Raw genomic sequence first — 13,479 nt, 5'->3', positions numbered from 1 at the left:
GGGGGGGGGGGTGCTGGAGGGAGGGGAAAAGACTGGGGAGTTGTTCATAAAAATTCTAACAGAAACAAAACATTCCAATTTGCAATAGAAATTTATATCTACGAACTGTACAATATAGTCATGATAATGCTACAATCTGATGTGTAACACTCCGATTTTGTTTCATTACGTCAGAGGAAAAGTAATCCTATACAAATTAGAAGTCACTGAATTACAGTACAGAGATTACAACTTAATCACTTGTAAAAATCATAACTAGACTTTTCTTCATGAAAAAATGTAAAGAGCATTTACACAAAGCAGATCCTTCTGCTCCTATTTTTTTGGGTTGCTATGAACAAAGAATAGTACAGCACAGCAACAAGCCCATCAGGACTGCACTGACACATGATGCCTTTCTAAACTAAAACCTTTTGCCTCTACACAGACCATATCCTTCTATTCCCTGCCTATTCACACATAGCTGTCCAGATGCCAGTTAAACATTGTTATTATATCACCTCCAACACCTCCTCTAATGGTGATGGTTGCTGCTACAATTACTTTACCCAGACAGTGCAGATGAAGGAGTATTCATGCCTAATTCTTCTTAGTGCAGTTGAGTAGTGTTACAAGTAAAATGAGAGGACAGAACTCTCTTTTTCAGTCTGACCTCTCCATGGACCACATAAGTAACATAGTTTAATTGTTTAGCCCAGTTTCTGATATGGCCAATCAGATGCCTTCTCTGTACTGGACTTAAAATTAAAAGATTCATCTGTCAGGTTTCTTTAATAAAGAGAAAATCACTGGTTTATTAGAAAACAAAAAACTTATTGCACAAAGATGAAAAACTGATTAACAGAGTGTAATAGGAAAATAAAATGTTGCCTTTACTAAATAACCCAAAAAAACAAACACATGCACAAAGGTAAAGGGGAGGAAAAGGATTTCTTTTGGCAGAGATTTACCTTGGGGGGAAAAAAAAACCACTTATAGCCAATAATGGCTAGCTCTTGGAAGGGAAAAAGAAAAGGCTACGGTGCAGCATGTTCAAATGGTTGTCAATCAGGCATTCTGGCACACAGACATTTATTAGACTACCGGAGCTCTCTCTCGGAACTTGGTAGACACAACTTGCTTAGGAAACACAGCATTGAGAAATCTTCCAGAATCTTTAAATATTTTAAGGAAGAGGCAGATAGATTCTTGATTATCAAGGGGATGCAAGATTATTGGGGATATGCAGGACTGGAGAGTTGAGGTTAAAATCAGATCAGTCATTATCTATTGAATGGTGGAGCAGGCTAAAAGGGTCAAGTGACTGCTCTTGTTCGTGCACTTTTCATGAGGACAATCATGCCTCACCAACACAAGTGTGTTTCAGAAACAGGAGTGTGTTGAGACGGTCAGTTTTTCCTCACCAGGCTTTTTTCTCCAACTGATAAGCAAACAAACGCCAAGATAGACACCTTTCAAATAATACAGCCATAAGACCCAGGCAGGTAACGCCCAAGAAGCGAGTCCAGCAATTAGCTGAAGTTGCAAGATTTTCCAGAATTGCCGTTTTAAGTGTTACAATGCATCCTTTTGTTAACCCCTTCTATTAAAAGGAGAGTCTGGCATCGCCACAGAACTTGAAATTAATTTTTCCACAATCCTTTAAAAGTCAAGTTCTTCCTTGATAGGAATGGAGGAAAGTCAAGAAATCCAACAAAGTGCACAAGCTCTTGGCCAGCAATGATGAATTACAGCATCTGCAATTAACTGAAGTTGGTGAAAGCCATGATCTCTAACTCCAACAGCTTAAGGAGGGTGTCAATCCTGGAATGATCTGCAACTTCAGTTTGAACATCACCCCCGAGATTACTACAGAATCATACCGTAAAGGGGGCTGCCATCAGTCTTTTATGACTCTGTTGGCTCTTTGATAGAACCATTCAAATGAGTCCCACTCTGTCCCCATAGGTCTGCAAAACTTTCCAACATCCACTTTGATAGCTAGTTTTAAATAAAATTTCAGTTAATGCATTCCAGATCCCAACTTTGTAAAAAAATTTTTATGCTTCTCTGGTTTTTTGTCAATCATCTTAAATCAGTGGTCAGTGGTTACCAATCGCCAAACAAACAATGGAAACAGTTTCCCTTACTTACTTTATCAAATTCCTTCATAACGTCAACATCTATTAAATCTCTTTTTAATCTTCTCTGTTCTTTCGATGAGCCATCTCAGATTCCTTATTATCCCTTATTCTATAACTGGAGGTCCTTATCCATGGTTTGGTCTGATAGATTTCTTTTCCGCTCTTTCCAAAGCCTTGACATCTGTTGCGCCCAGAATTGCATACAAAATTGTATTTGAGGATGAACCAGCAATTTATGAAGGTTTAGCATAACTTCCTTGGTATTGAATTCTATGCCTCCACTTATAGAGCCATAAATCTCATTTTTAATGGTCTTACCAATTTGTCCTGCCACCTTTAAAGATTTGTGTATGCAAGCAGATCTTGCATTCCTGCAGCCCCTTCAAACTGTACTGTTTAGATTATAATGGCTCTCTTTAAAGAAAGGTTATGAACGCACAAACTAGGAGTACGATGAAATTTGGCCTCCTTTGTCTGCTCCTCCATCCAATAAGGCTATGACTGATTTGTTTATGCTTTGAATTCCATATTTCCATTTTGCCTATCAAAAATTTATCCACCACTACCTTAAAATGATCCACCTTCTGCCACCTTCAAGTTAGAATTCCAATGTCACACAATTCTGAGAAAAGAAACTTCTCCCCATTTCGCTGCATCCTAAAGATCCACCCCTAACGTTACAGTGCCCACTATTTCAGGAGTTGCCTACAAGAGTAAACATCAACATCCTTACTGCCAAGACCATTCAGGATCTTGAATACTTCAAGACACCACACATTTTTCTGAACTCCAGTGTAAACAAGCCCAGACTGAGCAACTTCCCCCCTCATAAGGAGAACCTGCAATTAAATTTCATCTGATATGTATCTGCTCATTTCTCCAACCTATGTCTTCAACGCACTTCACAGGAATACTCACTTCCATGTTGTTTTCTACATCTCACCAAGGAATTCAAAAGGCTTACAGAGAATTTAAAGAAGTTCAATCTGCCCATATCATGTTGGAAACAACTGATTTCAAATTATCATGTATTTTCCACAAGCTAATTTTTGGAGAGAAGTAAACAGATAATTTTGTGTTCCATATTTTGGCTCAATTTACAAATCCCCATAACATTGGCGGAATTTAGTGTACACTTGTTGAGATGACAAAAGGACTTGGACATGTCTGGTTTGAATTTTCATGCATTAAATGTGCACGGATTTGATTCAAAAGGCTGGACAGTTGATTAATCAAATTCACATTGCCAGGTGATCATAACGAACACAGAGCATTACACATGGTAACGTCAACTGTACCAATCAACTCCACACAGAATGAGACATTTCTTAACATGCAAACAAGTGATAAACAGGAAAATTCATACTTTAACGAATAGAAAATGTTTCTTTTGCAGTCACCACAAACCAAATGGCTCTATTATCTGGAGGCTTTAAAAATCTTTTAACATATTAATCTTATAGTGTAACTGGATGTTTGCAAAGTGTATCAGTAAGGCTAAGTTTGCTTGCTCTGACAAATCTGAACACAATTATAAAAAGCGCCATCTATAGTCGCTGGACAAAGATTCTCCATGACAGGCGAAATTTATGAACAAGCACTGTTTGTCATATACAAATCCAAGGGATTAAACTACAAGCATGGAGCATTTCTGATGGGTGGAAACTGTAGGAGGCAGAACAAGACAAGAACAGGTTATTAAAAAAGTATTTCCTTTCTGACAAAATTGCCCGAAAAGCATCAAAGATCAACTGACCGAAATGTGATATGCAACTTTTCTGGAAGCAGCTTCATTAAATGCTATTAAATGCTTCAGGCTACCTCTTGGTGGTATTACTAGTTCTTTTGCAAGCTTACGGTCTTGCGATGGAGGGGGAAGGCAAAAAAAAGAAGTTGGGGAAGGGGAGTGTGGGAGGAAAAAAAAAGGAAATAGTATTTTGCCACAGAATGAATATTACATATTTATATTTATAAATATTACACATTTAGAAAAGTGCAGAGGTGTAGGAAGAGTATTCCAGAGATTGGGATCTAGGCAATTAAGTAGTGGAACAGTTAAATAGGAAATGCACAAAAGGCCAGAATTAAAAGGGGAGCAGACACTGAGAAGACACAGTGCTGTACAAGATTATAAAAGATAGCAAGAGTGGACCATGGAAGAATTTGAAATCAAGGGGAATTTCTTAGCTAAGAAATTGTTTGACCAGAAATAATAAAAGGTCAGCTAGCACAGGGGTGAGGAGGGACCGAGACTTGCTGCAAGTCAAGTCATAGGAAACAGAGTTTAGATGACCTCGAGTTTACAGAGGTTAGAACGTGGGCAGACAGACAGGAGTGCACTGGAATTGTCGAGTCTAGAAGTAACAAAGACATGAACAAGGTAGCAGATAAACAGAGAAGATTGAAATGAGGTGATATTACAGAGGTGGAAGGAGTGCCTTCACTAAGATGGCCTATTTATCAGGATCAAATGCGATCCTATTGATATTTACTCTCACGGCCCACACTCCTCACCAACTATCCATCTTGGTTGTACCCATGCAATACTTAAATCCCAATTATAACTTGCATTTTTTGCAAAATTTCTCCAGACAGAAAACAGAAATACAAAAATAAAAGCAAAATGATGAACTAAAAAATACGATTTCAGTCTTCCTTTACTGATGTTGCAGAAGGATTAGATATATTACAACTGGAGAAATTAATATGCACATTTGGCATCAAAAATGGAAAAAATCTTCAATTGTCCAGCACTAAACTGCAATCTTAAGCTATCTAATGAAATTCTCTAGAGATATGGATACTGCAATAGTTAAAAATGACAATCATATTTCAAGCAAAACTTGCAACGAAACAGTTAAAGGCAAGTGAAAATGGATACTGTGGTTCACTGACCTGATAAAAAGGTGTCTATGTCTGTGTTTTCCCCTTAACCCTGTTTGTTTTCCTGCACTTAAGCTCATTAACTCTAGGATTACTTCCCTAACACCATTATGCATCCCCAAGATGCAAGAACACAAGAAAAGGAGCCAGGAATGATAAAATCTTCTAGTCTAACTATATCAAAATTTCATTGCCTCATCATTAAACTGCTTTCATTCAAAGACCAACCTTCTCCCTGGAGGGTTTATCTCTCCCCCCATCTCTTCCCTCCTTCTCTTCAGTCTCCAGGCAGATGTCAGTCTTGTAAAGTGCATTCTTCGCTAATCTGTTTAAATAGGTATTATTACAGCTCACAACACTATCCTGAAGAGCTGTAAACCAAAACTGGCATATTAGTCCCCTAAACGAAATGTTAAAAGCATCATTTCCAGCACAAGAGACAAATATTTTCCCTTAAATTAATACCGTGCAGTCTGTCCATCTTACAACAAAAACAGATTAGACACAAATATTTACACGACTTTGTCTTTAAGTGGAGATGATGTTTCAGTTTGCCAAAGAGCTTAAATTGTATTTGGAAAGAAATTGCCTAATAATAGTCTAAGATGTAGCCTTCCTTACTTTGAATTTAAAAGCTAACGTCCTGCCCTGTAAACCATCTCTTCACTTAGTTTTGAAGGTTTCTGTGATCAATTCAAAAGAGATAATGTTAGGGAGAGTACCGGGAAAGAAGAGAAAAAAGAAGGAAGTAGCAAATTCAATATATAGAACAGGACATGGGGATGAAGCGTGATGGTGGACCACTTTGTTGTGCCCTGAAGTTAAGGGACATTTGTTCGTGGCAGTGATTACTCATGCACTGAGTAACTAATTCCATTGTACCCCACTTTAGGGGAGGACTAACTACAGGATGGGCTTTCTGGCATAGCTGGCTACTTCCAGACAACACTAGGGTATGCTATCTGAATTTTTGGTCTGAGTTGCTATATTAGATACCGAGAAAAAGTTAAGCCATTTCTTAGATATGTCCTTTATACCTCCCATTCCCCAATGAATGCAACACGTTTTCTGCATCTCATTTCAAAGCAAAGAATAAACAAGTTTAGTCAGTTCTTACTAATGCTAGTATACAATTCACTATGAACTGATCACCCAATCTCAATGGAAACCGGATGGGAACACTTCATTCCATTTGTTGCAGACTCCAACCCAGTATAGGTTTTGGTATCTAAACTTAAGCTAGAATATGCTTAACAGTGTAGTTTTACATTCAAAGTTTCCTGATGGCCAACCAAAAGCACATAAAACAAAGACTGAGCTGACATTTTTGTAGTAAATATCTCCAATTGTGCTCAATGTAACAGTTACCTCATGTCAATTTCATTGAAGGTAGTCAGCATGGCACAAGTATTCTGAGCCTCCTTTAGTCGCTGTGCAATTCGAAGTCGCATTCTGTTCATTTTAACCTAAACATTTAGAAGTCAATTACAAAAATTATTCTTTTTTTTACAGAAGATTAATTTTCAAGTTAAGTACAATACATACATAGTGCCTCATGTCGAAGGACTATAATAAATTATAAGATATGCAAGAATAAGATTGCTGTAGACAGCTTACAAAGAATTGCTGTCTATCATATATTTTCCTTTATCGAAGTAATATATCCTCCTAAAATGACAAATAAAAATACCAGGATATGGTCATGCTGATAGAGAATCAAAACTTGACTATTGCGCCAGGGGAGGCAGCAGCAGACTGATAAAGTCACCTAACTGGTAAACCAAAACTCCAGGCTAGTATTCTGGGCACGTGTTCAAATCCCAACAACAGTTGAATTTTAAAAACTAGCCTGATGATCATTTGACCATTGTCGATTGTTGTGAAAATTCACCTGGTTCACTAATGCCCTTTAAGGAAGGAAATCTGTCATCCTTACCTGGTCTGGCCTACCTATGACTCTTGGTTCATAACATGACTGTTCAAATGAATTGTCATTTATTTAAAACAAATAATTGGCCTGGTAAGCTACTACGCCTGGAGAAAGGAATGAAACTAAGCAGACCACCTGGCATTGACCTAGGCACCAGAAATGACAACAGCAAATCTAGCCCTGCCAACCTTGCAAAGCTCTCCTTATTAACAGGGAGAGCTGCCCCAGACAATACTCAAATAATGTTCTGACAATCATGTTCCAGGAATCATAACTTACAATGTGCCATGATCAGCATCCCAGTGACATACAGTTGGGACAGAGTAATTCTGGAAGTCCTTAACATTAACTTGAGATCCATGAATTTGCATGGCATCATTTCAAGCATGGACAAGGAAATTTTCAGCTAATTACCACCTACAGACCCCTCCTTCAGGTGTTGATGATCATTTAGAGGAATTACTAACGGTGACAAGGGCACAGAATGGAATCGGGTGGGGGAATTCAAATATACATCACCAAGAGTGGCTCAGTAGCATCATGACTGATTGAACTAGCTCAGTCCTAAAGGACCTAGCTGCTAGACTGAGTCTGCTGCAGTTGCATCTGACCATGGCATAATATGTAAGAATGACCAATGCACACAGCCATTGTGGAGGCTAAGCCACATCCTCACATTGAGGATACTCTCTATCTTGTGTGGCATTACCACCATTCTAAATGGGACAGATTTTGAACAGATCTAGCAACTCAAAACTGGGCATTCATGAGGCACTGTAGACCATTAGCAGGAGAATTATGGTCAATGTGTACCTTCATAGCACACCATATATCCAACTCTACCGTTACCATCAAACCTTGCTATGAGAACAGGAGGATGTGACAAGAGCAATGCTAAGCATACCTAAAAATGAGGTGAGAAAGCTGTTACATGACAACACAAGACTATTTGCATGCTAAGCAGCAAGCAATATGCAATAAGCTGAAGCTAAACAATGTACAATAGACAAGGTAAAGAAATTCCACTCCCAACAGATCCCTTCTCAGTTCTGCAGTCCTGCTACATCCATTTGTGAAGGTAGACAATTAACCACTCACTGGGGGTGGTGGTTCTACAGATATCTCCACTCTCAATGATGGAGGAATCCACCAAATCAGTGCAAAAAACAAGGCCGAAGTATTTGCTCCTTTTCTCAGTCAGACATGCTGAGTGGATGATCCATTTTGGCCTCCTCCATTGGTCCCCAGCATCATAAAAGCCAGTCTTTAACTAGTTTGATTCAGTCCACAAAATATCTAAAAATGTGCAAAGGCACTTGATACTACTTGAGCAGTACAGTGGCTCAGTGGTTAGCACTGCTGCCTCACAGCACCAGGGACCCAGGTTCGACTCCACCCTCAGACAACTGTCTGTGTGGAGTTTGCACAGCCTCACTGTGCTCCGGTTTCATCCCACAAAACATCCCAGCAATAATACTGAAGGCTTGGCTTCAAAATTAGCCGTGCCCATTGCAAATATGATCCAGTAAAGCTAATTAACCTACCTGACAATGTGGGAAATTGCTCAATGATGTCCTGTCTACAAAATGCAGGACAAATCCAATGCAGACAATTACTGGTGTCAGTCTACTCTTGATCATCAGCAAAATGATAGAAGGGGCATCGATCATGCTAGTAAGTGGCACTTACTCAACAATAACCTGTGCACTGAAGCTCAGATTGGGGTCCACTAGGGAAACTCAGCTCTAGTCCTCAATATTGTCTTGGTCCAAACATGAACTCCAGAGGGAAGGTGATAGAGACTGTCCTCGAAATCAAGGTAACAACTGACTGACTATAGCATCAAGGAGCACTAGCAAAGCTGTAGATGATGGGAATCAGGAGGACAACGCCCTACTGGTTGAACTGAAACCGAGCACCAAGAAGGAAGGTTGTGGCTGTTGGAGGTCAATCATTTAAGTCCAAGGACAATAAAAGGAGAAGGTGCTGGGTGTCTTGAAGAATATTAACGTAGATAAGTCCGCAGGGCCTGATGGTATCTATCCCAGGATACTGGAGGCAGCAAGGGAAGAGATTGCCAGTGCCTTGACAGAGATCTTTAGTTCCTGTTTAGCTGCAGATAAGCTGCCAGAAGACTGGATAATAGCTAAGGTTGTTCATTTGTTTAATAAAGGCAACAGAGATCATCCACAAAATTATAGGGCAGTGAGCCTTACATCAATGGCAGAGGAATTAGAGATTCTTCTTAGGGACAGGATTTACACACATTTGGAAAATAATAGACTTATTAGGAATAGTCAGCATGGCTTTATGCGCAGGAGGAACCCTTGTCTCACAAATTTGAGTTTTTTGAGGAAGTATTGAAGACGACTGACGAGGGTAGGGCAGTGGATGTTGCCGACGTGGACCTTACTAGAACATTTGACAAGGTCCCTCGTGGTAGGTTGATCCAGAAGATGGAGTCACATGGGATGCATGGGGAGTTGGTAAGTTGGATAGAAAATTTGCTTCGTCATAAAGACACTGATAGTTTTGGAGGGGTGTTTTCTAACTGGATGTCTGTGACCAGTGATGTTCCACAGGGATCAGTGCCAGGGTCTCTGTTTGAATGTAAATGTCAGTTGTCTCATGAGCAAGTTTGCAGACTTGAAAATCAATAGAGTTGTGGATAGTGAAGGTCGTCAAAGAATACAGCAGGTTATAGGTCAGTTGGAAAGTTGCGTGGAAAATTACGGATGCAGTTTAATCCTGACAATGCATTTTTGGAGGTCAAATGCAAAAGAAAAGTTTAAAGTTTTGGCAAAGATAGTATAAATTCCAAGCAGGGTAGAACAACATGACTTCATCGGAGGCTCCACTGATGATGTCACCTAGCATGGTGACGAAACATCTGAATGAAAACAAGCCAGCTCAGCGAGCAAGTCAACAACTGCAAGAGGAAAGTATAAGTAAGTGGCAGGACCCTTAGGAGTATTGATATACAGAGGAATCTTGGAGTGCAAGTCCCACAGCTTTGTGAGAGTGACAACACAAGCAGATAAAGGTGGGAAAGGCAGCATATAACATGATTGTCTTCATTGGTCACGGCACTGAGCAATAAAAGTTGGCAAGTTCTGTTGCAGCTGTATAAAACTTTAGTTAGGCCACATTTGGAATATTGTGTACAGATATGGTTGCCACATTACAGGAAGGATTGGGAACAAAACAGACTACCTGATTGACCCTATCAATCACCTTCAGCATTCACTCAGTTCATCACTGATGCAGCATTGACGTGCATCATCTACAAGATGCACCTCAGCAACTTACCAAGACTCTTTCAACAACATCTTACAAACCCACAACCGTTACTTAGAAAGACAAAGGCAGCAGATGCATGGAAACATCACTACCTACAAGTTCCCCTCTAAGCCGTATACCTTCAAGTGAAACCCCTATATTGCCATTGCTTCACTGTTACTGGATCCAAATACTGGAACTCCTTTCCTAATAGCACTGTGGGTGTCTCTACACTCGGGTACTCCAGCCATTCGAGTTGGCATCTCATCATCCTCCTCTCCTGGGTAATTAGGGATGGGAAATAAATGCAGGTCTGGCCTGTGATGTTGATATCTTGTGAACAAATAGGAAAAGAAAAAACACATCAAACTGTTGCATTCAGAGCAAATATATAGAAAGAAACTTGCAAACTTTCTATATTTGTGCTTTCCTATGTCATATCCGTGGGGCGGCACGGTGGCTCAGTGGTTAGCACTGCTGCCTCACAGCGCCAGGGACTGGGGGTCAATTCCAACCTCAGGTGAATGTCTGTGTGGGGTTTGCATATCCTCCGCTTGTCCGTGTGGGTTTTCACCAGGGGCTCCTGTTTCCTCCCACAGTTTAAAGATGTGCAAGTTAGGTGAATTAGCCATGCTAAATTGCTCATAAGTGTTCAGGATGTATAGGTTAGGTGCATTAGCCATGGGAAGTGCAGGGTTACAGGGATAGTTCTGGGTGGGATGCCTTTTGGAAGGTCGGTGTGGACTTGTTGGGCTGAATGGCCTGTTTCCACACAGTGGGGATTCTATGATTCCATGATTCTATTTGCCAATTAATACTTAAGTTCGAATAAGAGGATTCAAGATGACTGGAGTTAAATCATGGTTAATCGTGTTTCCACAGCCAAATGCCAATTTTTAAAAAAATTATTATACAAATGATTTGTCAGTAATTACTCAATTATACATTGTGCACATTTATGCTCATTTACAGCTTGGTAGATTGAGAGTTTCCAGCCCCTTTCCTAAAAAGCTAGAAAAGCCAACAACAAAAAGGATATTACACTACTCAGACCTTTCTTTTTCTCTGCTTTAAATTTCAAGACACTGTACCACTAGCAGTCCAGAAAGTGGTGCAGTCATATCTTCAGGTGCAGAGGCCCAAGTGAGAATCAAGTATGAATAGCAAACTTTGTTTTGCTTCGTTTTGACATGTTCCACTCAAGATCACAAGCACAGCAAATGGAATCAAATTTGCAGATCAAATTACAGCGCATTGTCACCTTGAAACTTCAAAAGCCAACAATGAACTATTCTTATATGCAGTAGTGAATTGAAGAGCAGCTTTTATAATAGTCTCCTCTGCTACAAAGAGCAGAACTCCCCACTTTTATTTATAAAGATTTTGATTGTAACAGGTGTTATTTAATGCTTCAAGTTCATACGTACCCTATGCTCAGATCTGAGACCTTTCACCGCCACGTCTGCAGCCGGGGTGAGGTGTCCAACAGAAGGCTTCACTGCCGACACTGGAATAAAAACAGACCATGAGATAACGCTAGGAACTGGATGTGAAAAGCTTATATCCTATTCATATCATCTTCTATTTTGCAGAAGCCTCAGACAAAACCTAATTTAAAACAAGAGGATTACCATCCAAGTCATTAAATACACAAAACACAGCAAGAATGTTAGTAAATGCAGTGGCTAGAAATCACAGATCTAGGACTGTAAACAGCATTATAAATATCATTTACAGCAAAAGGATTGACGAACATGCAAGACTAATAACAATCCATTGTTCTGACTATTTTCGTTGTTTGTGTCAATTTAGCTGACTCAAGAGCACAATTACCTCAGAGTCAAAATACTATGGGTTCAAGCTTTACGAGGGCATATAGGCATATCCAGGCAGCTAGGTTGTGCAGCACAGGAGGGGGGCTACATCACTGGAGCTGCTGTCCCTCAGAAAAGGCAACCACCTACATTCCTGCTGGCTGATTTTTACATGGCAGGAATCCCCTTGTACCCTATTGAACATTCCTCCATTGATCAATCCCATCAATAACCTATATTTTGGCTGCCTGTGGGATTCTCTGGTGCACAAAATGATCAACACATTTGCCAACATAAATCACTTACTTGCACTCAACACGTGATGTTTTGAGACACTTGAGATATTATAAAACCTTTTTAAGTGAAACTCATTTATTTTACTCACCAGGTTTACTATCAATGGCCTGCATATTTATTGGTGGCACCGGTGGCATTGTGGTAGGAATCGCGCCTGCTGCAGCTGGAGGTGGAGGTGGTGGAGCTGTATCTGGTTTGGGGGTAGGAGGCGCTTCTGGTTTAGGCTTTGCAGCACCAACTGGAAAAAACAACAGGTAAAAAGACACACGTTACCCAAGTTTAAGATGCCATTTCTCAAAAACATTTTGCAAAATATAACACGTCTTTATGTTGAACAAAATACTCCAAGGACTTCACAGAACATTAAAAAGCAAACTTTGTCATTGACCATCTAGCCTAATTGCCTAAGGTACAAAAGCTGATCAAAGAAAGATAGGTTTTGAAGGGTGTCAAAGGAGGAAAGCAAAGCAGTGGTGGAGGTGGTTGTGGGGAATTCCAGAACTCAGGATCTTTGCAACTGAAGGTATGAACACTAATGGCAGCCATGGAGCCTCAAGAGCCCAAACTTAGAGGAGCACAGATAATTTGTAGAGTTGTGGGTCTAAGATCACAAACGTAAGTACAGTTATGGAGGGAATTTCAAAACAAGGATGAGAACTTTTAAGGTTGAAATGTTGGTGCAAACGTCGGTCAGCAAGCAAAGAGAAACCCACCTTCTGCCCTCCTGAGTTTGAAGAGAGGGGTTCCTCCTTCCACTTTACCTCCATCAGGTACCAGGAGCTCCTCGATGATACCAGCATATGGAGCAGGGACCTGCACTGATGTCTGAAATAAAGAGGAATTAACTTTAGAAGCTATAACCTAGCAGCATGTATTTCAGTGACTGAAGAATTCCCATGCTTCCTTTCCAGCGTTGATTATTAATCGGGAGGTCATGTGACAGTAATTTTAAGCTTCTGTTCACAGAAAGGGACAATCTGGCTCGTTCAATAACTGGATTCATGGTCAATATCAAAGTACTGCTTTCATAGGCAGGAGATGGATCAAATGTGACTGTCATATTGAATAACAATGTGAAGATGGCAAATTAAATGCAAATAACAAAAACACTGAACCAACATTGACCTTTGTACCGATAGGTCCACAATGACAA

General features: G+C 40.0%; 1 protein-coding gene across 1 annotated transcript in view; it reads right to left on the bottom strand.

Moving 5' to 3' along the window:
* Positions 1-13,479, bottom strand: part of dlst (dihydrolipoamide S-succinyltransferase) — a 42,636-nt gene that overhangs the window by 14,442 nt on the left and 14,715 nt on the right. The window contains exons 4-7 of the mRNA XM_048600038.1: positions 13,040-13,151; positions 12,415-12,564; positions 11,643-11,722; positions 6,375-6,472 (exon numbers count right to left, since the gene is read on the bottom strand). Coding sequence (XP_048455995.1) covers positions 6,375-6,472; positions 11,643-11,722; positions 12,415-12,564; positions 13,040-13,151 — 440 coding nt within the window. The remainder of the gene's footprint in view (positions 1-6,374; positions 6,473-11,642; positions 11,723-12,414; positions 12,565-13,039; positions 13,152-13,479) is intronic.

This window comes from Rhincodon typus, chromosome 8, assembly GCF_021869965.1.
Source record: "Rhincodon typus isolate 14 chromosome 8, sRhiTyp1.1, whole genome shotgun sequence".
NCBI classification, from domain to species: domain Eukaryota; kingdom Metazoa; phylum Chordata; class Chondrichthyes; order Orectolobiformes; family Rhincodontidae; genus Rhincodon; species Rhincodon typus.
Note: the sequence above shows the minus strand (reverse complement) of the source record. Positions and strands in the feature narration are given on the sequence as shown.